This window comes from Caloenas nicobarica, chromosome Z, assembly GCF_036013445.1.
Source record: "Caloenas nicobarica isolate bCalNic1 chromosome Z, bCalNic1.hap1, whole genome shotgun sequence".
Classification (NCBI taxonomy): Eukaryota; Metazoa; Chordata; class Aves; order Columbiformes; family Columbidae; genus Caloenas; species Caloenas nicobarica.
The window spans coordinates 89283917-89307254 of record NC_088284.1 but is presented as its reverse complement, the minus strand read 5'-3'; the positions used below and the strand labels follow the sequence as shown (position 1 = coordinate 89307254).

Sequence of the window (23338 nt, the reverse complement as noted above, 5' to 3'; positions counted from 1 at the left end):
GCCCGGCCGCGGGAGTTGCTCCGCGGGCACGCAAGATGCGCAGGGCCGATGCGGGCTCCGCGCCGCGCTTGAGCGAGGTAAGGCCGGGGTGCCGCGCAGCGCAGCGCACCGCGGGGCCGCCCCTGCGGAGCCTGGGGCCGCCGCCAAGTCCCAGCGCCGCGGGTCGGCTCTCCGTTCGTCTCCCCGGAACAAAAGAGGCGAGGGGTGCCCGGGAGCCGCCGTGCCCGCCTTGGTGCCGCGTCCGGCCGAGGCGCTGCGGGCTGGGATGGGGCTGGGATGGGGCTGGGGAGCGGTGCGGGCTGGAGGCCGGGAGCAGAGCGGGGAGCCGTACTCGCTGGCCTCGCACCTCCTGCTTTGCCCCGTTTAGGCTGGAACTTAACAGCTCTACCGGTTCTTCTTCCCTCGCGTGATTTCACGTCTTTAATTCTCTTTAAGCGCCCACTAGAAAATCGAAAATGTTTATATGTAAAGAGGCTTCCATCCATATTTGCATTCCTTAATCGTGCCCATTTCAAAAGCTTGCAGTGCTAATTATGCAAGGTATTTTTTTGCCATTCTTTGTTTCAGACCCGTGGAATGGGCTTGCTATCTAGCTTTTTTAACGTATTTTTCTTGATTTTCTGAACTTTTGACTGGTCCGGGTTTTGTAAAGCGTGTTCTTTTATTTAGCAAGGGCACCCCTTTCCTGTTTACAGCTTTCAGATGATCTCTTGCTTATATATACATCAGTGAATTCACCACTGTTCGAGATGGCATCAGTGAATTGCATAACTGCCCCCCTCCAAAACATATTCAGACTTCATTAATGGAGGAGAATACAGGTCTCCCTTCGAGTAGCTTCTGTGCTGGCTTTCATGCATTTGCAGTTAAACTGAATCAAGCCCTTTAAATCTCTGCAGTTGTATTACAAGGTGTGTTTCCTACTGAAGAAAAAGATACGCTAGAACTTCTTGCTGGGGAGCTTTGAGATTTTTTGCATTGGAAAGAGTCCGGTAATGCAGCCCTTGCTGACTCCAGTTCACCTGTTCAGCTCTGCGGGACACAACTTTTTTTGCCTTTTTAGCATTACCTATTGAATGCACCTCACCATCTTCTAAATGTATTTTAACAGCTGAATGAAACTGATTCCAGCGTGATTACATTTGTGACTCTGATGTACAATTAAACTAGCAGATCATCTTAAACTGTTTGTCGTTTGTTACATTGTTTGCCTGCCTTTTAACTCTGGGCTTTGTGCCTCTCGTTCTCAGGGCTGCGGTTTCTGAGCTGCGCGGCAGTGCCAGGCAGGCTGCGGGGCAGCCGCCGGCGTTGTGCCGGCGTCACCGTCCGGTGGCCGCTGGGGAAGCGGCGCCCAGGCGGGCACCATGAGCTCCGGCACCACTGCCCCGCTGAAGGTCGTCAGCAACCTCGCCAACACCGATGTCAACTATGTCATCAAAGAGCATTATAATTACACGGGAAAGCTAAATGAAAATGCGGACAGTGGAATAAAAATGACATCGGTGGTTTTTATCATCATTTGCTGCTTTATAATCTTAGAGAACATTTTTGTCTTGCTTACCATCTGGAAAACCAAGAAGTTTCACAGGCCCATGTACTATTTCATTGGGAACTTGGCTCTTTCAGACTTGCTGGCTGGTGTGGCTTACACCGCCAACCTCCTGCTATCTGGACACAAAACCTATAGCCTCACCCCCTCCCAGTGGTTTGTAAGAGAAGGCAGCATGTTTGTTGCCTTGTCAGCTTCAGTGTTCAGCTTGTTGGCCATCGCCATTGAACGATACATCACCATGTTGAAGATGAAACTCCACAATGGCAGCAACAGCTTCCGCTCCTTCTTGCTGATCAGCGCGTGCTGGGTTATCTCCGTGATACTCGGGGGACTCCCGATCATGGGCTGGAACTGCATCAGCCTCTTGTACAACTGCTCCACCGTGTTGCCTCTCTACCACAAGCACTATATTCTATTTTGCACCACTGTCTTCACTGGCCTTTTGCTATCTATCGTTGTCCTCTATTGCAGGATCTACTCCATGGTGAGGACTAGGAGCCGCAGGCTGACATTTCGGAAAAACATTACCAAAGCTACTAGGAGCTCAGAAAAGTCACTAGCCTTGCTTAAGACAGTGATCATAGTCCTGAGTGCCTTCATCGCCTGCTGGGCTCCCTTGTTCATCCTGCTTTTACTGGATGTGGGGTGTAAAGTGAAGACCTGCCCAATCCTCTATAAAGCAGAATATTTCTTAGTACTGGCCGTGCTCAATTCAGCCACGAACCCTATCATCTACACCTTGACAAACAAAGAGATGCGGAGGGCTTTCATCAAGATTCTGTGCTGCTGCAAGTGTCCCCCGGCAGATTCTGGGACCAAATTCAAGAGGCCGATCATCGGAGGGATGGAGTTCAGCCGGAGTAAGTCTGACAACTCCTCCCACCCACAGAAGGAGGAAGGTGACCGTCCTGAAACCATCATGTCTTCGGGCAATGTTACCTCATCTTCTTAAGAGTAACCATGGGGGTGTATTTCAGAGCTTTCCTCTGAAATCGGGGAGCTGCGGCGCCTCCTGCTCACGGCGGCAGCGTTGGGCTAAGTGAGCAAGTAGCATTAGTTCTAATGAGGCAAATGGTGCACTTGCGAGGCTGGAGTTCAAGAAATGGGACAGACTGTTCTGGCTTGAAAATCTTTTTCCCTGGAGCATGTTTTGTCTTTGCACTGAGGCAGCTCGGGATTGTCAGGCGCATTCATATCCTGAAATCTCCTTAGTAACTCTGAAAGACTGATGCCTTGGTGAAATGATGCCTGGTGTGTGAGAGAGAAAGAGAGAGGGGGAGGTGGGAGAGGGAGAATGAACCTTTTTTTTTTTCCCCTGTGAGAAGAATGTGAAGTTATTTCTCCTTTACTTGCAGCAAACCACTGACACAAAGATCTTCTGTACTGAGTTTTGTGGTGGTTCTGGTATAGTTGGTCAGAAGTGTTTGTTTAGCACATAACAAGGAGAGAGATCACACAAAGATATAATTTAGACCACGTACAACCATAATTTGGCATCACTTTACAGAGTTTTTAGTTAAGTCATAAGGTTTTATTTGCAGAGTCCAAAGCTGTTGGGGTTTTATTTAGCAAGATCACAGCTATGAATTTTTGCTGTTGGTCCATATTACATTTGACGGCCATGAGCCAGGCTCTGCAGTTACTTTCACCTGTACAATTCCATTGACTGCATCAGATTTTATGGAGTAGCTCAGAGCAGCATTTGGCCCCACACGTTGATTGCCTTGTTATTCTATAGCATTAAATAAACCGCGTTATCGTGACAAATGCAAGGTAGAACTAAAGGTCATTTCTCTTTAAGATCACTGAAGGTAAATCTAATAGTATAAAATACTACTGACAACAGCAGGATTTTTGACAAAAAAATGAAGGGGCATTTCAGTGTCAGGTTCATAGTCTTTCCAAAGGTAAAGATCAGTCAGAAAATCTGAAAATAATATCTTGAATTTCAGAAAAATAAAAGGAAGGTCGAAGTGAAATGACTGTAGATAAATGCACTTCCATAACAAAATGCAATACATTTTGGCACATTTTATTAATGTCTATAATTCCAGCAAAGATGTCTGTATTTTATCAGTTCATGGAAGAAGTACCTGTCATTAAATTGAATGTATTTGTTTTACAGCATCATTTTTACTCCTCTATTTTTCTAACCTGTGCTAATGGGGTTGAATGTGTACAATGTAAATAAGTTAATAAGATGCAGGAGTCTTCATGCACCTAGAGTATTACTATAACAAAAGTGGTATATCTAGGATAGCTGAGAGCAATTGACTGATTTACAGTTATTGGCAATTCCTAGAAGTGGTATTTTGTAAAAAAAAAAAAAAAAAAATTATTGCCTTTGTAGTAAAATTTCCAGTGCAATTAAACTGAGGTTTTTTCTGGTTTAAAAAAATAGTATTTAAAATGTTTCTGACTTTTATTGTTCAATTTGCACATAGCTTTATTGACTTCTAAACATTAATAAACTGATTTTTTTAAAGATCCTGTTATCAGATTACTAGTAGTTTTGTATTATTGCAAGGGTTTCATGCCAGGTGTCATTTCTTGTTGACATGTCAGTGAAAGAATTCCTTAATTTCAGTACCTGCTGGGATTGAGCCAAATCTGTGGGGATATAAAATGCATAATACCACTTACAGGATCATGTAAAATATAAAATGAATGCTAGAATATATTGTTTCATCAGCACACAGATCAATGAAATGTCATGAAAAGACTCTCTACAGTAGTGATTTTTCTCCAACAGCTAAGGAAGAAGGAAAAAACCAGATGCCTGCCAGTTTTGCCATGACTGCTTGGAGTAGAATAAGTTAAATAATTCACTTGTATCACTCAATATAATTTGTGAGTTTAATTCTTAGCTTATTGCAAGCATCAAGGAAGTTTCTGAAACGCAGAAGGCGGCCTCAACTATGCAACTGCTGCAGCTCCGTTGGGTCCACCAGCAAAGACTGTGGCAGTGTAACTAAATAGGTGCTGCGATTCTGCTTCCAAGGGCTTGACTTCCCTTTCCTCTCTTGCTGCCGTTCCCTCTCGGTATTGCTTTTAAGTTCCATGGAGCTCATACAGGATGCAGTTGGAGTGCGAAGATAAACCTCACCTTCTCGTGCTGTATGTCATTGCCATGCAAGGTTTACTGTGGGAAACGAGAGCCTGCTCACCGAGGAAGGCTCTGGGTCACAACCTCGCTTCCTGAAGGAAATTCCAAAAATGCCCTGAAGACAAAAGAGTGGAAACAGGCTGGAATTTCTCTCCATCTGTCTGCCTGTACGGAAGGAATGATTTCATGTGTGCTCACTTCCTAGGCTTTTAATTAGTGACCTGAGCGGGGCTGGAAAAAATGTCAAATCTGTATTTGCGCACAAGATAAAGTCTCTCTTGGTTCAGGCCTTCATGTGCGCAGGGGGGGCTTACACCGGGTGCTGACAGTCATGAGGGAAAGCGCCGCTTTGTCCCAGGGATAAAGTCACTTCTGTGCAGAGCACCAAAATTATATAAACCATGGAAGTCCAAGTTAAGCCCTCAATGTGCTACCAGTGAATAAATAAAGGTGATGTACGGTGACGAGGCAATGCACAGGGACGTCTGAACTTGTAGGGGTGTTCTACCCAAACAATGACCGCCCTTCCGCTCTTGGACCCTTATGGGCATTAGGGTTGTTTGTCCCTCACGGGTCTGAGATCCTGCGACAAGGGACGAGCCGTGTCACAGCACGGCTGCGTCACCGGCCCCTCGTGACCACCACCGGCCCTACTCATAGCTGATAGCCCACAGGTGAGTCACTTCCCTCCGCTTTCCTTTGTTTCTGTATCCCTCACTTATCTATCTCCTCTAATGGCGCTGCAGGCCTTTGCGGAAAATGACTGTTTCCCCTGTTGAGGTGACTGTGTGATGGGAGCCCAGTTTTGGTGGGGAGCTCAAAGCCCTACGTAATTCACGCAATAAAAAAAAATGCAAACACCAGAGTGTGGCACTGGGCCATGGGAAGCGTTTCCTACGCTCTTGATCGTGATGACTGGAATTTGTTTCCTCCATAGACAGGCCACATCTATGCATGTAGATAAGATTCAAACAGGGAACAATAAATGTAATAATAATAAAAGTAAGGGTTCCTGCTGGGGAAAAAAAAAAAAAAAAAGGCAAGACAGGCCATTTGCACTGCTCTTCACTTCCTACACAGGAACTCCACAGCTCCTTGGCCACAGACATGCATCACCATGCCCCAGCAGGTTAGGCCAGATGTGCAGTGCACAGTTTTGAAGTGAGCAATGTAGAAAGCACCTTCCCAGGCCCCACACAGCCTCCTGTCCACACCAAAGGGTGTGCAGCTTTGTCCTGTTGATGGCTGTGTGACAAACCGGCAGAGAAGATGAACTGAGGACTGAAAAGGTGCATTATACCAAATGTCTACGCAAAATAAAATAGCCTGAATTATCTGGAGTAACCTGGCTCTTTGATTTATATTATTTTTCCTAGCTGTTCTTCCGGTGTGAGGAATAGAAAAGGGATGGAAAATGGTAATAAAATCTGTCTGTTGCTCCGTGCGTGGGTACGTGTGTGTGAGACCCGGGGCAGTGGGGTGTGCGCTGGGCACCAGGGGGCTGCAGCCACAACACCCTCGAGACAGCACAGCAGGAGCAGCCCTTGGGCTTGCGGCACCATGCGGGCAGCCAGGACCAAAACTAGAACGTAAAATACTGTTAGCCATCCTTCTCTTACTTAACTAAGAAATACAGGGAATGCCCAACCGTAACATTTCCTAATTCCTAATTTGGTCTGGAAGATCTCGATGCTGATTGCGTTTTGTATGGGCTGAGGCATTATCAGATGCTGTTAAAAGGGTCAGATTGACAAAGCATCCAAAAATGTGGATGTGTAGACCAGAGCAATTTAACCTGCTCAGCTCTGAAATGCTGGAAATTCCCCAAGGACAGGCTTTGTCATTTATGGGGTTCTAAATTCCCCAGGAAAACACTTATTCAATAATTCCCCATACTTCGTTTCTTGGAAAATGAAATTAATCCAACTACAACTCAACTTCCAAGAATTTAAGAAACAAAGGAACAAAACCCATCTAAATTCAGTTCCTATAATTTGCTTTCACAAACATTTCTAATCCCATCTTTGCATTTATAGATGGAATTTGCTCATTCTCTGTCATCTAATTTATTCTGATAGAACCTTATTTCGTTTTATACAGTCTGCAAGAATCTCATTGGGTCAAGAAATCTTCCTTCAATTATTAATCTATGCACAGGATTTTCTATGATAATTAACAATAATCAAATTCACTCTGCAGACGGGAGCTAGATACAAGAACATGTGGTACAGCTAACTTGTTCCAGTACAAATTTGCTGCTGAATTAGTGTCTAGAGACTTCTGAATCTCAAGCATCTAATATAAATTAAGATGTTAAGAAAAAAAACTGTTTTGCGGGGAAGCTGGGAACATAATTAGCATAGAGCTATGTGATCCACTGAAGAGAATTACAACGTTAAGGACCCTCTCTCCTGCCAGAACAGGGTGACGTTTTCCTGGTGTCTCCCTGCTCATCCACAAATTCTGGGAGATGTTGTGTCAAAGCAGCAGTTTTCAAACAAAACCCCCCCAAGCAAAGCTCTGCGCAGGCCGATCTCTTACCCTACCGAAAAATCTTATACGGGAATGAAGCGGGAACCATTTCCTTGCACTTGGGCCCTCAGTGCTACCTTCACAGGACAAAAAGGCAGGAAATCCCATCAGCCACACCCAGGAACGCTCCGGCATGGAAAAGTCCTAATAAAGCAGAGCTGACGATGCTCTGTCAACCCTCTGTGAACCTTCCACCAAGCCTGGTTTAGGATTCGCATAATGGAAACCTGAGACAAAGGCCAATATTTATTTTGAGCTTATGTGAACAATTGCTTGGAGAAGATTCATTTTTAAATACATGGAACACTATAGATCAAAACAGCACATTGGAAACGCATGTAATCAAAGCCATAACAAGCATTAAGATATTTGCAGTGTTTATTTGGAATCGCCCTCCTCAGCTAAAAGTGGGCTCAAAATACAGACTGCATAATTTTTGATAACTAACGAACATTTGGAAAACACAGGCTAGAGTGAAATCACTGGCTAAATACTGGGTGAAAATTGTCTGCTAGGCTCCATGAAATCACGTATGAAAGCAGTATCGCTACCTGGGAAAAACTGGTGGTTTGAATCACAGCTGACGCTTTCTGGTGCTGAGCTGAGCTGAGCTGCCTGCTAAAGGTGGCTCTTCTAAGCATAGATACATTTGGTGTAAGCCAAGACTTCTTGACTTAGCAGGACACTGGTATAATTGCTGGAATACTGTCTAAGACAAATTCTTGCCTATATCGAGCACCTACAGTTGTATAATGTGAAGCTGGGGACATGAACTGCTGTAAGCAATAGAATTTATATGGTTACAGACAAAGTGCAATAACAATTTTCATAATGTGAAAACTGGATTTGTCTCAAGATTTTGATTGAGAGTGTATAGGAGAACAGGTTTCAGGGACAAATTAGGATTGGGGTGGGGGTTGGACAACAGTCCGATACTTCCCACTTTAAATGAAGAGAAGGTATCCTCTCTGAGGATTTTCACAACTGAGGATTTTCACTCATGAACTCTACCCTTGGATCTGCAATTCTCTCCTGAGCATCTCTGGGCGAGGTCGCATGAATTCTCACCGAGATAAATACATAATATATACACAAGGATGTTTACAAGTGAATGTTTTGCATTTTGTGGTACTATTCAAAGAGCAGGTATCTGTGGCATTTTGAATTTGGGGGATGATCTACCAGGTCATTTATTGCCCAGCTACTTGCAATATTTCCTTGTGCTTCGATGAGCTGAGTGATGCTGTATCACAGTTACTCTAAGGTGGCAGAAAAATAAATATATTAATATGTGCAACTCTACCCTCGTGGCTGGAATAAATACCAAGATCTTGGCTGAAAAACACATTCTGAAGAGGTGCTATTATTGAAAAAGTACTCACTAAGGTCTGCATTATTATCTTTCTTGCTTTCAGAGAAGACACAACTGTGGTCTAACGATTTCTTCTAATCTAGTGACCATTCAGATGCCTGTTGCACAAGGACAACATGCCAGCTGTTTCCCCAACACCAGGCAGGTTTAGGTGTTTTTTATTTCCATCACAACTCCCGCTCCTACTGCTGGTTTTGGCACGAGATAAGAGATTGCCTGTAGCTGGTGCATAGTTTCTCGCTCTGATCAGGGTCATCTGATCAATGCAGCTTTTGAACAAACCCCTAACGTCCTTCACAGAGACGTTACTTCAAAGCAGCTTACAACTCTGTTCCAAAACGTGTTAACAACTGTTCTTCCCCCTCCCGGCCCCAGTCTTAGCAATTCAATACATTTTGCATTTTATCAGATCTCTCACTGGTTTTATACATCATATTGCAAATGTTGCTCGAGGAAATCTTCGAGATTAACTTTCATCTCAGAGGCTGCTCATTTCCAATGCAAAAGTGGTTGTTATTTTATTTTTCTCATAAAATAACATAGGTGTGAGGGAGAAGAACTTGTCTGCATAATTGAGGTTACAGTGAAGGAATACTGCATCTTTTAACTTGAAACGGTTCAGCAGCGGGAGTGGCTCTGGTCAGGACTCTTTAATGATACGGGGTGAAGTTTTGCTTTCCACTAAACTTGCTGAAAACTGCGGAGGCATTAAAGAGGGTTCAGAGGACAACAAAGCGAGGCGCTTTAATGGGATGAACGAACATAAAAGGCTCAGCGAGCAAAGCCTTTTCCCACCAGAGAGACGAGAGCGGGGACACACAATGCCCAGCCGGGCAGCTCCGCTCTGCAAGTGTGCGGGGTGGCACGGGAAGAAAACTTTCAAAAGCTCCAGACAAAAAGCAGACTGTGCCTATAGAAACCAGAGCCGGTTAAAGCATGCGAGGCATTTCAGGTTAGGATCTACCTGGATTTTGACGTTTGAAGACTCAAAGTAGCGTAATATTTTAGAATATATATTTTTTTGGCTCTTTTCTCTTTTAGGAAGCGTGAACACGGGCTCTTGCCCCGCGCCCACAGCCCGGGGCGGGCGTGTTCCCGCGCGGGGCCCCCGCCCGCACGCACCCCCGGGTGCTCCTGCGCTTCCCTTCCTGTGCTGTCTGGCTTTGCCGCCGCCCCGCGGGCAGGGCCACCCGCGCTCACCGGCCGCGGCAGCGGGGAAAGCAACGACAAAACCCACCCAAAAAACCAATGAAACGCGCTTTTAATCTTGGCAGCGAGTCAGTAGCGAGGAGCGCGTGCTGCGCCGGGGACGGCGGCGCTCGCAGCTCGCGCACGGCGAAGGCGAAGGCGTGAAATGCCGCTCGGGCTCTGTGGCCGCTGGGTTAATGGGTGTTAAGCCCGAACCTTGGAGGTGAGAATTCAAGCGCAGCAGCTGTAAAGCAGGCCACGCCTCCGCAGAGTCAGTGTTTTTGTTGGGAAGTACCTAAACGCCTCTGTTTACTGCTGATTATTTCACCAGCAGCACCAAGTCACCTACCGTAGACGGAGCTTTTAAAACGCGGCGAGGAAACCGGCGGGTTTGGCGGGGAGAGGCCGAGGCCCGGCCGACCCCGCGGCTCCTCGGCTGGCAGCGGGGGGTGTCCCCTCCCGGCCCCTCCAGCTCCCCCCGGCAGCTTCTCTCTGTACAAACAAGCAACCCGGGTTGAGCTGCTGGGGTAACATCAAAGCAACCAGAGGTTTTGGCGGGAGGTGGTTGGCAGAAGCACGTGGCAGGCCCTGGGTTGTTCGTGAAAGGATTTTTGTTGAAACCTCGGTTATTATTTTCCCTTAGCTGAAGCAGCCGTGGCTCTGCAGCCGGCTGTACGGAGTGGTACGGCCAAGGGTGTGCCGGAGAGAGCCCCAGACCCGCCGTGCTCGGGGTGTCCCCAGCACGGGCGGCAGGCGCTGAGGGAGCCCCGGCCTGAGCTGCGGGGAGCGCTGAGGGGAACCTGCGCCCTGGGGCGGCCGGGAGGGAGAGCCCAGCACGGGAGCGGGGCGAGGCAGGGCAGTGTCCTTGGTGGTGTGTCCAAGAGGCAGGAGGACCCCGGGTCTAGCTGGATTTCTGCCCTCACAGCAGGGGAGGCTGCGGTGTTTGTGTGGGAACGGTGCAGACCTGCCCTAGTTGTGCGTTTGCGAGCTCATGTGAGCGTGTGGCTGCACGATACTCCTGCTGAAGCGTGGTGAGAGCATACGGTGCTATGTGACATTAAAGCCTGAACTAACAAAGTCTTGGTAGCTGGAGTTCAATTACAAAATCCACTGTGCACCAGTGTAAAAGCTGTGGCACAGAGCTTAGACGAAGTGTGTGTTTCAGGCTTGCCTTTACTGTAGTCCTCCAAACTTACTTCAGTAATGTCTGTTATCCACCTGAGGGCAGCCGTTTGGGAACAGCTTAGTAAGGACATAAGGCACAGAACAGGTTGGTACCACCCCTGCTTGACACCTTGGGAGTTATGTTAAAATTAATGCTTATTCAGGCAGAGGACCTAGCTTTCTCACACAGGTTATCTATGAAGCAGCCTTCACACAGGGCTCTGTTGGTCTTGTGTGCATTTGTGCAGACACACTGATAAAATAGCCAGGGGGTTGATTTTTCTTACTGAAGACGTTTCCTTGGGATTTGTTCATTTAATCAAAGTGGGGATTTTTTTTGGCAGGGATAGAGGGACTGCTGCTCAGATACACTGGAGAAAGCACAAATATTCCTAGAGATCACACCTTTCTTCCTGTTTAACTGTGTTCCTGCATGGAATGAGGTTAGTGCCACTCTGAACTGCACTTCAGAGCAAAGCGGAACAAATAGCAAAGCATTTTTAGCTACCTTTGAAGGCATTTTGATATGTGTCACTTGCAGCCTTAGCCTTGTGTGTGGCCTCTACTCTCTTTCTGTTATGGGAAATCAACTCAGTAAAACTTCTCCTTCCCTTCTAAATGAATGTCATTGTTATAATACAATGAGTCAGAAAAGAAACAATATTAACCACAAAATAATGGCAGTCTAACCACCACCATGAGTTCTCTCCCCCCCCATCCATCAATCAGCTGCAATGCCTTAACTGTGTTTCCTCATTGTGATAATAATCTGGCAATAATTTAATGAAACTGAAAGTGGAGGAGTTCCCACAAATCAGAAGTAGGATTTTCACTGATAAAATTGCATGCGTGAGACCTCCTATTCAGAGGCAGGGAACTGAAAAAAGGTTGTCACCTATGAGCATTGCCTGGATACATCAAGCAGGTCCATGTCTGCCTGCGTTTTGGAGGTAATGCAATGATGGCGTTAACATGTTCAGAATTTTGATGATATAATGAATTAAGCCTATGACGTTTTATGTTTGATACATACTTTGCATAGGAGTTTAAAAGCTTGCAAAACCTGCAGATTCAAGTAACACTGGAATCCCTACAAAAGGTTGTCAAAATACAAACTCATTACATGAAGGCAGAAACAAACACTTTAGGTTTCTGCTCAGTTCTATCCCAGGGTAGCTGGCTGCTGATCTGGCTTTGGTCTGGGACTGTGTCCCTCTTCCGCACGTGTCATATTGGCCTAGAAACCCTTTATTTAAATTGACAGCCCTTAAAGGTTGGTAATAGTCTGCTGTTAGCCCTGCTGTTAGACTTCGAATTTTAGATGAAGGTGGAGGTAGTGAAGGACTCAGACAAGCCCTGCAATTTAAATAAAGTTTTGGTCCAACAGAGATGGGAACATAGTTCATAAGGAGTTCATGAACAGATTTCCCGTGATGTCAGAATGATGCTCAGGGCTTCGGTCACACGCAGGTTGTATGTTACTGCAGTGTCTGTTACAAAGAAATAATGTCAGGCCTGTTTGACTAGTTGTGGTTGAGGTACAGCAGTTTCTGCCGCTGATGATACATGAGAGGAGAATGTAAACAGCCTTTGACTCCTTGTTCTGAATGGCTGTATGTGTGTTGGCGTTTGAGTTAAATGAGTGTGACCTGGCGAGTTATTTAGGAAAAAGGTTTGGATTTCTGTCTGCCTTGATCCTAGCGATCTTTAAAATGCTGCCATAGTATCCTTTGAGTTTCTTGGAGTTCGCAAAGGTGACGTTTGTAAGAATAAGCGAGATGAAAAGCAAAAGGAGACCAGAAGAACAGGCTGCTCTTCTTGTTTCCATTTGTAGCTACATGTTTCTGGAGGTTTGTGTTTGATTTTAATTTACCTTTCAGTATGTCAAGTGCAGACACATCTCTGTGCTTTGACTTGGTCTTCTGAGCATGAAAGCTGGATAGCTGGGTAACCACAAGGCAGCCTAAGCTAATGCACCGTATCTCATGTTTGTGTGCCTTACTTGTTTCAGCAGTGCTAACATGGCTAGCTGGTGCCTGGACTTGATCTGTCTTGCATCCTGCCAGCCCTAGATACTCTCATTTATCTGCCCCCAGGCATGCAAATGTACCCAGAACTGTTTTGATTGCAGAAACATTACTACAGTTCCGTTTGTGGTTACTGTCTGTATTTCAAAAGAGAGCTTTTATATGTAAAGTGCTGGGGAAGCTGAAATTACACTGTTTACTTGTCCTCTCTGGAGAAGGATGAAAATTCATGCTTTTTCTCTTGCTTTTCCTAAGGGTTTTGTTTTGTTGGCTTGGTTTTTTTTAAGCAGGTCAGGCATCGTTCCTCATCGTTCTCCTTGTTCAGTGGTGTGTCACAGGATCCTGCTGGTTCGTTTCTAAAGGCACGTTTGCTTAGTCTTTGTTATTGTACAACAGTTAATTAGCAATGGGGCTATGAAAGGAAAGAATAGTAAAGCAGAAAGGAGACTGCAAGAGTTGTATACGGACAATACTCATTTAATGCAGATCCTATGCTTAGATGAAATTTGTTTCTGGCAAAAAGTGGTGGAAATTGCATCAAAGTTGTTAAAAGTTCAGCCTACTTACACTAGACTTGCATCTGATCCTCTTAGTGGTCACAGTCAAATACACTGAGGCTGTCAGACCTTGAACTCTTGGGTCAATGAAAGATTTACCATTCAGTTTGCGTGGGAGAGGTGTTGGAACTGTGGTGAAAAATGAATGATTGTTGCACTTCTTAATTTTTCCTGTGCTGCTCCTTGCATGCTGTCTCAGTTGTTGCTCCCAGCATGAAAGGGAAATCCTGAAAAGCTGAACACGCCTGTAAGTTTCAGAATGACAATAAGAGATATTTAGAAAAACCAAACTTCAGCCCCACCCTGCCAGGCACGGTTGAATGTTTATTTGAGCAAATGCAGAAAGTCTGCATCAGCAGAAAATAGACCGTTTTGTTCACTCGTTCTGGAGAATCCAGAATAGTGCAAAACAAGTGAATGGTGGCTGTGTGTTTATTTCTCTCCATGAAATGGAATTCATGTCATAGTCATAGAGATATTTTGTGAAATGACATTTGCTCTGATGTATGGTACAAAATATGCACTGCAAACGGTGTGCTCTGGAAGTACTAGTACCTAACAATTAAGTCCTGAGCTAACCCAGTCTCTACTAACTCAGTTAACTTGCACCAAATCATAACTAGAAGAGTGGGGTGTATGGGGGGATTGAGTTGGGCAGCAGGGGGGCTGCTGGGGAGCTGAAAGTTACGGGACATCAGAAAAGAGAGCTGCTTGGTCAGGACAGGCCCCGAGTTAAACTTCCTGTGATACCCACACAACTAGAGTGCACTTCTCTGCAGAATTACAGGATTTTAAAAATAGATAAATTATTGTATTTTACATATGAAACCATTGTTTCTAATAAGGTCTGGGTGATCAGTGCTGTGATGTGCTGTTCCTTCCATGAACCTTAAAAAAACAAACAAAAACCCAACGGTTAGTCCAGGGTGCTCACAACTTGCACCTTGTGGGACATTAAGTGCTTAACCTAATAGCAGTTTAGGAGGTGAAGTTGAAGGTTTTCCTGTGGGTCAAGGGCATCTTGCACCCTCTTTCTGTGCCAGATGGAATTCTTCTGTCTCAAGTCTTCACACATCATGTGAAAGATGGGACTATCCACTTAAATAGACTTTAGTTTTCTTTAATCTCCAAGAATGTCATAGCATCTTCGTTTGAAACAAAGATTTTTGAGAAGATGAACCACTTCTGAGTCAGAATGAGTTTTTGCTCATTCTTAAACATAGGCAATTCCTGGAACTTGGCTACTGTTTTTCTTTCACTGTATTTGGAACCTGCCTCTGCCTTTCTTGATTCTGTCAGGCATGGAACGAGAAATGGCAAAAGTCCGTGAGAAATGAGAGTTCCCATGCGGTTGTAGCGTGACTGGACGTAGAGGAAACACTGCTGTGTGCTCCATTAGGGATCAATCAACATGATCCATGAACTTATATTTTATGAAACTTGCAATATCACAAAAATCTTAGTGTTGTATAAAATCATATGACAGAAAAGTCATCTAACATATTGTTGCACCTTCTATCATAATGAATATGCAAGGTCATCCTAGAAACATTTTAAACTTGTTTGCGAAGATCTTTGTGGGTGAAGACTTGCAGGTTCTTCAGGCCATCCATCCTAGCACTTTGCTATCCTTACCACTGAAATCCCTAAAATTCTCTTTTTGCAATTTAAGTCCCTCACTTCTTAGTCCATCTGCTCTGCCTACAGAGGTTAGTCTTCCGTTCGCACTTGTGGAAAGTTTTTATGTATTTAAAATCTGACAGGCTGCCACCTCATTCCCTGTCTTTAGACTAACTGATCCCAATTAATGTAATCACTCCTCAAATATTTTTTTTTCTAGACTTTCAGTGATTTTTTTTTTTTCCCTCTGGATTCTCTTTAATTGGATAATATTTGTATGTGAACATGCCTATAAATGTTTTAAGAATAAACTAAAAGGTCTTACAGCTTCGAACAGCTAGCATTGTGTGCACTGAATAACAATGTCTATGTGAAGACAGTACGTCACTAGTTTTACAACTGTCTTTAAAAATTAATGAGTATGACCCCTTGTAACAAACAGTAGTGATGAGAGTGTACAGGATTGTTCCAAGTGTTGCAGACTCTTTCATCAGCTTATCAAAAGCTGTTCTAAGTGTCAGTTCAGGTGAATGAGAAATGTTGGTTACTTAATGGGGACAGTTTTCTAATAGAAGCAGAAGTTTTCCTGACTGATTTGGATTTGTGTAGAATGCTCTCTTCAAGGGTTGTCTGGTTCATCTTGGTACTTGCTAGTGAAAACTTAGGAAATTCTGTGCTAGTGTAAGTGAATTGTCTCTCTTGTTTGGTACTTTGCTTGCAGCCTGTCACGTCTAAAGATGTTAGAGAATTTGTTCAGTCAGCTCGACTTATGGCAACTTTGCAAAAGTTGCTTTTCCTGTCCTTGTTGTTTTATGTCCCAAAATCTAATTTAAAACCACATTCCTCTGTGACTGCTGAGGGCGATGGAATGCGTTTTCCTACGGATGTGTGCTCTGTGCCTGCCCAGTGCGATCGTTTCAGCCACCCTCGTGTTACGGCCGCCTTGACATCTCGGTGTCCCCACAGGCAGAGGGCTCCTGTTGGGTTCAGCAGCAGTGACAGCCCTGGGAGCAGGGTCTTCCTGTTCCACTCACCTTCACCACCCGCCTGCACTCACCCCTGGTTCTTCTAGTCTCTTCTGCTTCTCGTTTTCCATCAAAAAATGCTTGCTTTGAGCGGCAGAAGGGAGCTCCCAGGGAGGGATGCTTACAGCATTGACTTGGGGGAAAAATAGAAGGGAAGTGCATTGCTGGTCCGAGAGTGGGGAAAATGGTCCTACCCCAAAAGTTCACTTTCCCATGAAACAGTTGTCAGTGGTCCTTGTCCCATTTCTGTTGTATCCCTGATTTATCCTCCCACATCCCTGAGTTGTGTCCAGATGGAATGTTCAGTTTGACCTTACCTAGATAGCAAGTGGCTGATTTGTACACCTAGGCAAAAGGCGGAGTTAATTATTCAACCTGTGATTAGGTAACGTGTAATTGGGTAACAAGTGGTAACTGCATTAATTAGCTGCTTTCGAGTCAATATCAGTTGCAGGTCTTGGGTGCTTTGGGGCTAGTGTGTCGCACAAACCCTGGCCATGGCTGCAGGGCAGGGAGAGGGGATGAGCCGAGCTGCCCGCGGCACAGGGACCCGCCGCGCCGGGCACAGCGCTCGCTGCGCCGCGGGACCGCTCCGGTGCTGCAGTCCGGGGAGCCGGAGTGTTTCAGGAGACTTCCAGTACACCTTGCCAGCTGCATATGAGAGAGAGAATGGCGTTCCCTTTATCCTTAAAGGAGCTGAGAGCCCAGCTAGGGAGCGGTGTAAGTCCCGCTGCCGAGCGCTGCCTGGCTGCGGCGGGAGGCGATGGCCATCTAGCGGCCGCCTGCCCGGCCGGGGGGGTCTCTTCCATAGGTGAGTACCTGCCGAACTAGTTGCTGGACACGGGAGTTTTAAGCCTTTTCTTCTTTTGATTTGTATAATCGAGCATTAATGCGACGAGCAAGGAATTCTGTAGCGCAATGGCTTGGTCCCGTGTGATATTTTGGTAAAGAAAGCACCGTGATACAAAATCAAATGTATGCAGTGAAAGGAGTTAAAATAATAGTTGCTAGGTCATAAAATGTCATTGTTTATAGGGGAAGCTTTCAGGCTTCTGTTCTTGGACTTAACGGTATTTAACGTTTATGTTATTCTGACTATTCTGACCTAGTCAGGAAAAGAAGGACACATGAGCATAAGAGAGGATACTGTTAGCAGATTTTTGTAAATGAGCTGTGGGGCTGTGACTGTAAATCTATTTCTAGATCAGCCAGAATGTGCCACTGAATCTTATGGAGTCTCATTGGAGACAGTATTTGTCCCAGATTCCTAGGATTTTTGTGGAACTCTGTATATGGTACCTAGATGCACATACCATGACAACAATAAACTGTTAAAAAAAAAAAACAAACATATATAAACTTTATGCCTCTGCTAATGATATTTCTCAGTATTGCTATGGGCCACTGTCTTCCTTGAAAACAAGTAATGTTCCCATTAGAAACAGCAAGAAATAGTGAAAGAGGCAATTTGTAGTGAAATTATCTGAAATTAAATTTGTCAGCTTCATCTGCTGGGGTAAACAAACAAACAAAAAACCCAAAATGACCAACAAACCGAACCACAAAAACACCACAAAAAACCACCCAACCTGAAGCTATGTAGAAAAGTGATCAATTATTATCAAGTTGCTTTTAAATGTTAATTAGATACACAAGTTCAATGAAATTTAACTACATAGAAGGGTTCTTCTACTATTACTAAAAACAGGGCAAATATAGACATTGAACTTTGGAACAGATTAACTTCAGTTAAACTAATCTCTAACTTAGTAAGGGTGTAGGAGGCTGATTAAGTGAAAAAAACCTGCCATGTTGTTAACCTAATTACAGAACAGTCTTTTATATTGGAGAACAACCTATGCATAAAGATGGTAAAGGAAAACAATGAAGGAAAGCATTAAAGGTGTCAGATCTGAATCAGTTTTGAGGAGGGTAAAATGTAGTCAGTGCAGACATACAGCAGTACAAAATCCTGTACGCAGTATCCCTCTATGGGCACTCCAAATTCAAGGAATAGTGACTTGTAACAATCAAAACCAAAAAGGGTACACTAAAATGCTAGCCTGAGAGTTTCACACAGACTAGCAATTCTGCTGGGCTTGCTGTGGGACTCCGAACCTGTCCGAGCATAAGGTGGGACGTGAGACAGTGGGTCAGTGTCGGTCTGTGCTACGTCACGGCTGGCTGATGGCTGGGGAGGCTGCAGCCAGCCCTCCTCGTCTCTCAGCCTCTCTGGCTCCATCCTCCCCCAACAGAGGAGAACTGGAGGTGTGCTGCCTACTGTGCCTCTGCAGAGCTTCTGGCCTAGAAACAAGTTGCCGCTACTGCTTTTGTACAGATGAAAGAAACAGTTGGTGTCCTGAAACTGTCTGTCCTCTCCTACTAGAAATTTTGGGTAAGGCTGCAATAATTATAGCCAGTACCTGAGAAACATAAGGCTTCACTATTCTGGCATTCTGTAGGAGAGTAGATGCTATTTTCTCTGAGGTCTTCTGCGTGTGCACTCTACTCTTTTAAAAGCTGCTTACGTAACAGTCCTTGATGAGTACAGCTTCTCTTCCCTGTGTGCTGAAACATGGAAATTTGCATACGCACAAATAAAGGATGATGAAGCTCATAGGATGAAACTAAAAAGGGGAAGTTCAAGCTGAACACCAGGAAAAATGTCTTGCCAGTGAAAAGTATTCTGTAGTGAGTCCAACCCTCCAGGTGAATAGTGGAAGCTCTGTCCACCAGAGTATTTAACACCAATGTAAAAGTCAAATAAATATGCAGTAGGAACAGTTTTGCCTTGGCAATGGAGTAGAACAGATGGCTTAGCAGATATCATCTATCCCTAACATCTAGGGGTTTGTAAGAAGTTAAGTCTCTGGAAATATCCCATACAGTGCTTGTGTCAACTGAAGCTGTATAAGCCATTACAAAAATCCATATCCCTCTGGGTTTTATTTAACCTTCCTTTTAGAACAGCAATAATGGTTAAACTACAGGGCATGCACTGCAGATAAGTAACTGGCTGGGATCAGTGATGCTTGGTTGTATGCTGTGCCATCAGTCTTCGGCAGCTGGTCATGAATTGGAAGGTTATGACTTCTGCCTCCGTCACTGTTACTTAAAAGAGAATTCTCCCTCCTCCTCCTCCTGGACGCAATCAGCCTGTAAGCCTCAGATGCTCACTTTGATCCAAAAATGTTAAGTCATAGGTCGGACGCCTGTTGGGATTTATTTATATAATTTGATGGGCCCAGACATCCTTTAAAATAGCTTAGAAATGTACTGCTATAATAAACAGTTTTATCAAGTATTTCACAGCATGATCCTAATAGAAGAAATCCCCACTAGACTCCAGATGTTCTGCTGAGCCTCACCCATCAGTCATGTCCTCCCTGGCTGCAGAGAAAAACAGGGTTTGCACTGCATGCTGATGGTTCACGTGCTTGCACTGTTGCAGACTGAAAGGGAGGGGGAAAAATTCCCCAAAGGTGACGAGCTCTGCTGCAGGATGTGTCGCTTGTGTGCAGGATTCCTTCTGTGCAGAATTCCTATGTGTCTGTAGCATTAACGTGTGCAGACAGACATGCATGCGTGCTGCTGATTTGTGTATTGTACAGCCTGCAGTATGAAAATGTTCAGCAGAGGGATTTGCTGCTCTGAAACTGTTGTTAACCTGCAGCGTTTGATTTTATTAGTGTTGATTTTTATAGCAAGGTTTTAAAACTTTACACTGTTAAGTTGACCTAGTAGTGAAAATAGTGATAATATGGAACACTCTTGCAAAAAGCAGGGATGTATTAATGCGTATTATACTGCTATCATAGATTGTGCCATTACATAGTAAAGGCTACTTGGATGTAGTGTTAAAGTTGTAAAGCCAAACACTCAAAAGTCAGAAAGCCCAGAGTACCCCGTGCACCACAAGGGACCCTTGACTTTGACAAGTGACTCCTGAAAGTCCCACCCCAGGTGTTTCAGCCTTGTTTGTAGGCTGGTGTGTTTATGGTTTCATTGCCTGCTGTGAAATGCTGGAACACGCTCAGTAAGAGAGACTCCTCAGATAATTCAGCTCCCAAAGTCCATTAAATTTTTACTGAACTAGCATTGATTAAGATTCTGGGAGGACTTAGATTTGGGTGGTGACAAAGCATAACAAAACTATACTTCTCAGCTGGACCCACTTCTAAGTTAGACATGTTAGAACTTCTCAATGAAAGTGATAAATTTGCAGTGATGAGAAGCAGGTGATTTTGAGTTTGCTTGGGTTTTTTCTTTTTTCTCCCTCCCCCCAAAAAAGCCCCCCAAAACAAACAAACAAACAAAAACCCCTCAAATAAACCAACAAAAAAAGCCAAAACCAAACAAAAACCACAAACGAACCAACCTGCAGAAAACCAACCAACCAAAACAAAAACCCCAACCAACCAACCAACCAAACTCCTAGAAGTGCCCCCCAGAAACCCAAAACAAAGCAGCAGAAGAACCCGTTAGTCTGATGCAGACAGCCCTGTGGGTAAATGAAGTCAGAATGCTTAAAGTTTGGCAAATGAGAAACAACAGGAGAGTTTACAATGAAAAGACAGTTGCTAAGCATTGTTGGCTGTATGTTGTGTCATTTTTCATTTATGTATTAGGAATCATGGACCTCATCCTTTCTTTTTTTGTAACAGAAAACTTCAGCCATACAGAACAGGACCAAATTTCATAGCAGTGTAGCTAGCTGGGTCATTTTTGTACTTGTATGTTTTAAAACAAATTAAATGTTAGGAGGATCTTTCAAAAATATGTGTGGTACACAGATTCCTTACTGCTCTTGGCAGCTTTGAAAGCCTCCTGTTTAATACAGAATCCCTTCTAGCAAGCCTAGAAGGCAGAAAGGATTGTATTGCATAGCACAGGTCGAATACACACCTAGAAGCTTGTAAAAAGGAAGAACATGGTGGTTGTAGCTGATACCAGACATAAATGTGAATTAGAAGGGCGTCCAAGGAGCAGCTTTGGCACTGTGTTTAAATTGCTCCTTGATAAATGCTTGTAACAGAGCACGATAAGTGTATGTTTAAAGGAGGAATGTATCTGGGGTAGGAACTGATTAAAAATTAATTTACAATAACAGCATGAAAGGTAGAAGGAGACAGGCTAATGTTTTATTTAAGTGGGTTTACCATCCTATGTTTCTCTAGTGTAAGTTTTGCTATGAAAGTCCATAGGATGCAATGCAGTCAGAGCCTCTGTGGAGAGTGAAATGTTTCTTTGAGGAAAGCAAATTAAAAAATAAATTTTAAAAAAAGTAAATTTCTTTTATAGATATAAGACTAGTAGGATCAAAGCATCATGTAAAGCAATAAAATTAGGAGACAGCAGTGTTAGTTTAGAATATGATGTCACTTTTCATCAGTAAGAAAAACTCCACAAACAGTGAATCCTTTCACTAGGTGAAGCCAAGCCCAGAAAAAATGCTACATGATGGCCAGTGCAGTAGTTTTGCATTTTTCATTGTCATAATATACACCCTCTGAATGCTGAAGATCTGCTACCACATATGTACTAACCGAATTAATGTAAAATGCATATATAGTGAAGCGCAAAGAGCAATGCTGCAAATATGCCTTATCCTAAAGGTTGTATTTGGCAAAACATCTGGGCCCTTTGAGGTTTGGCTGGTCTGAATCAGCTTATAGGAAGAGATGAGCTAAATGCAAAGCAGGCAAAAGCAGCAGTGTGATTTTTAGAATACAGTCTGCATGTTAATTAGCAGGTTGTTTCTGTTGGTTTTAACTAACCATGCCTTTTCCTGTATGTTAGCTAGAATTCTGGTAAGGATTGTGGTCTAACAGATATCACAGCTGGACTTGAGTTAAAAAAGTAATAGTAGTGCAAGAAGATCCTCTGTCTTGTAAGTTATCACTAGTAACTTACAAGTTACAAGTTATCACTAGTAAGTTATTGTGGAACAGCTGGAAAAGGCGTGTTTCACTCAGATGCTTGAATCCCTGTATGGGTCTTCCCTGGGGAAAAAAAAAGCAGGACTAAAGCAACTGATGGAAGTCAAGAAAACAGAAGCAAATGCTTAAGAAAAAATAATATTTTCTGATAAAGTTGATTATGGGGAGGAATGACTTCAGAAGAATGATAAATGTAATGCAGCTGGATGTTTTTAGTGCTTTTGGCAGGTCATTGGCTTCCTCACTGTCCTGGGGTGGCTGGTATAGCACAGGCCTATCTACCTCTGGTTTTGATTAGTAGCATCAGTTCTTTCCTGAATGTGATGTTGTTGAGCCCTCTCTCTTTTGTGATCTTCACTTCATCTCTAAATCAATCAGTCATTCCTAACGGTCCTGTGATGTGTATGTGGCAAGCTCTTGTGAACAAGCTGGTTGGCTTCAGACACAGTGTCTGTAGAAAGTTGGTTTTTTTTTTTAAATTCTGATGAATAATGATAATAAAATTTCTGTTAACTTTTAAATTTCTGGTGATTTAGGATTTCATCCACTTGGATTAGTACTTTATTTCCACAGACATGGACACAGTATATGTAAAGTGCCTCTGTATCTATGAATGTGGCAATCCATATTTTAACAGATGCATTTCTAACAGTATAATTCGGCTTTCATTTAGGCAGTTTTGTAATAGTTTAATTCCTTTGATTTCCACAGAGATACTTTTTATTTACTCCAGTTTAAGTGGGATTAGGTTGGACTCCAGTGTTTATATAGTAGAGTGAAGTCAATACTGGACGAATAAGACAAAGTTTATTTTGACTAGGTACATTAAACAAAATCCAACTTGTGTGTAAATGCTGAATCCATGATGAAGTTGGTCTGTGTGTGGAGGGGGAACCATTTTGCACTGAGCAGGTAAGACAGTGCTGGCAGCGCTGTATTTTTGCTGTGTATTTCCAGCAGAGGGCAGATAAATACACCTTTTCCAACCTCCGTAATATTTGTAAAGGAAAGTGCCACTGTAAAAACACGAGCGGCAAGCTTTATATATTGCAGCAATAAATTATGAATCTGTAAAAAGGAGAAATAAAATCAAAACAAGCTTTTCATATAACAGTAAAGTCAAATGAGCCAGAATTTGCAACATCAGCTTTTCAGTTGATGCTTTAGCATCATTGTTTTTTTAACCTTACTCTCTTCTTGCTGTGACACCAGCTGTTTTCTTTCAAGTTTTTCTCTTTGGTTAGTACGGGAATTTT

The 23338-nt window shown here is 43.8% G+C and overlaps 1 protein-coding gene across 1 annotated transcript; it reads left to right on the top strand.

The window, feature by feature from the left end:
* Positions 1 to 14: 14 nt before the first annotated feature.
* S1PR1 (sphingosine-1-phosphate receptor 1) lies at positions 15 to 3966 on the top strand. The gene is made up of 2 exons (XM_065656230.1): positions 15 to 77; positions 1251 to 3966. The coding sequence occupies exon 2, from the start codon at positions 1365 to 1367 to the stop codon at positions 2502 to 2504; it is 1140 nt and encodes a 379-aa protein (XP_065512302.1). The 5' UTR covers positions 15 to 77; positions 1251 to 1364; the 3' UTR covers positions 2505 to 3966.
* The last annotated feature ends 19372 nt before the right edge of the window (positions 3967 to 23338 follow it).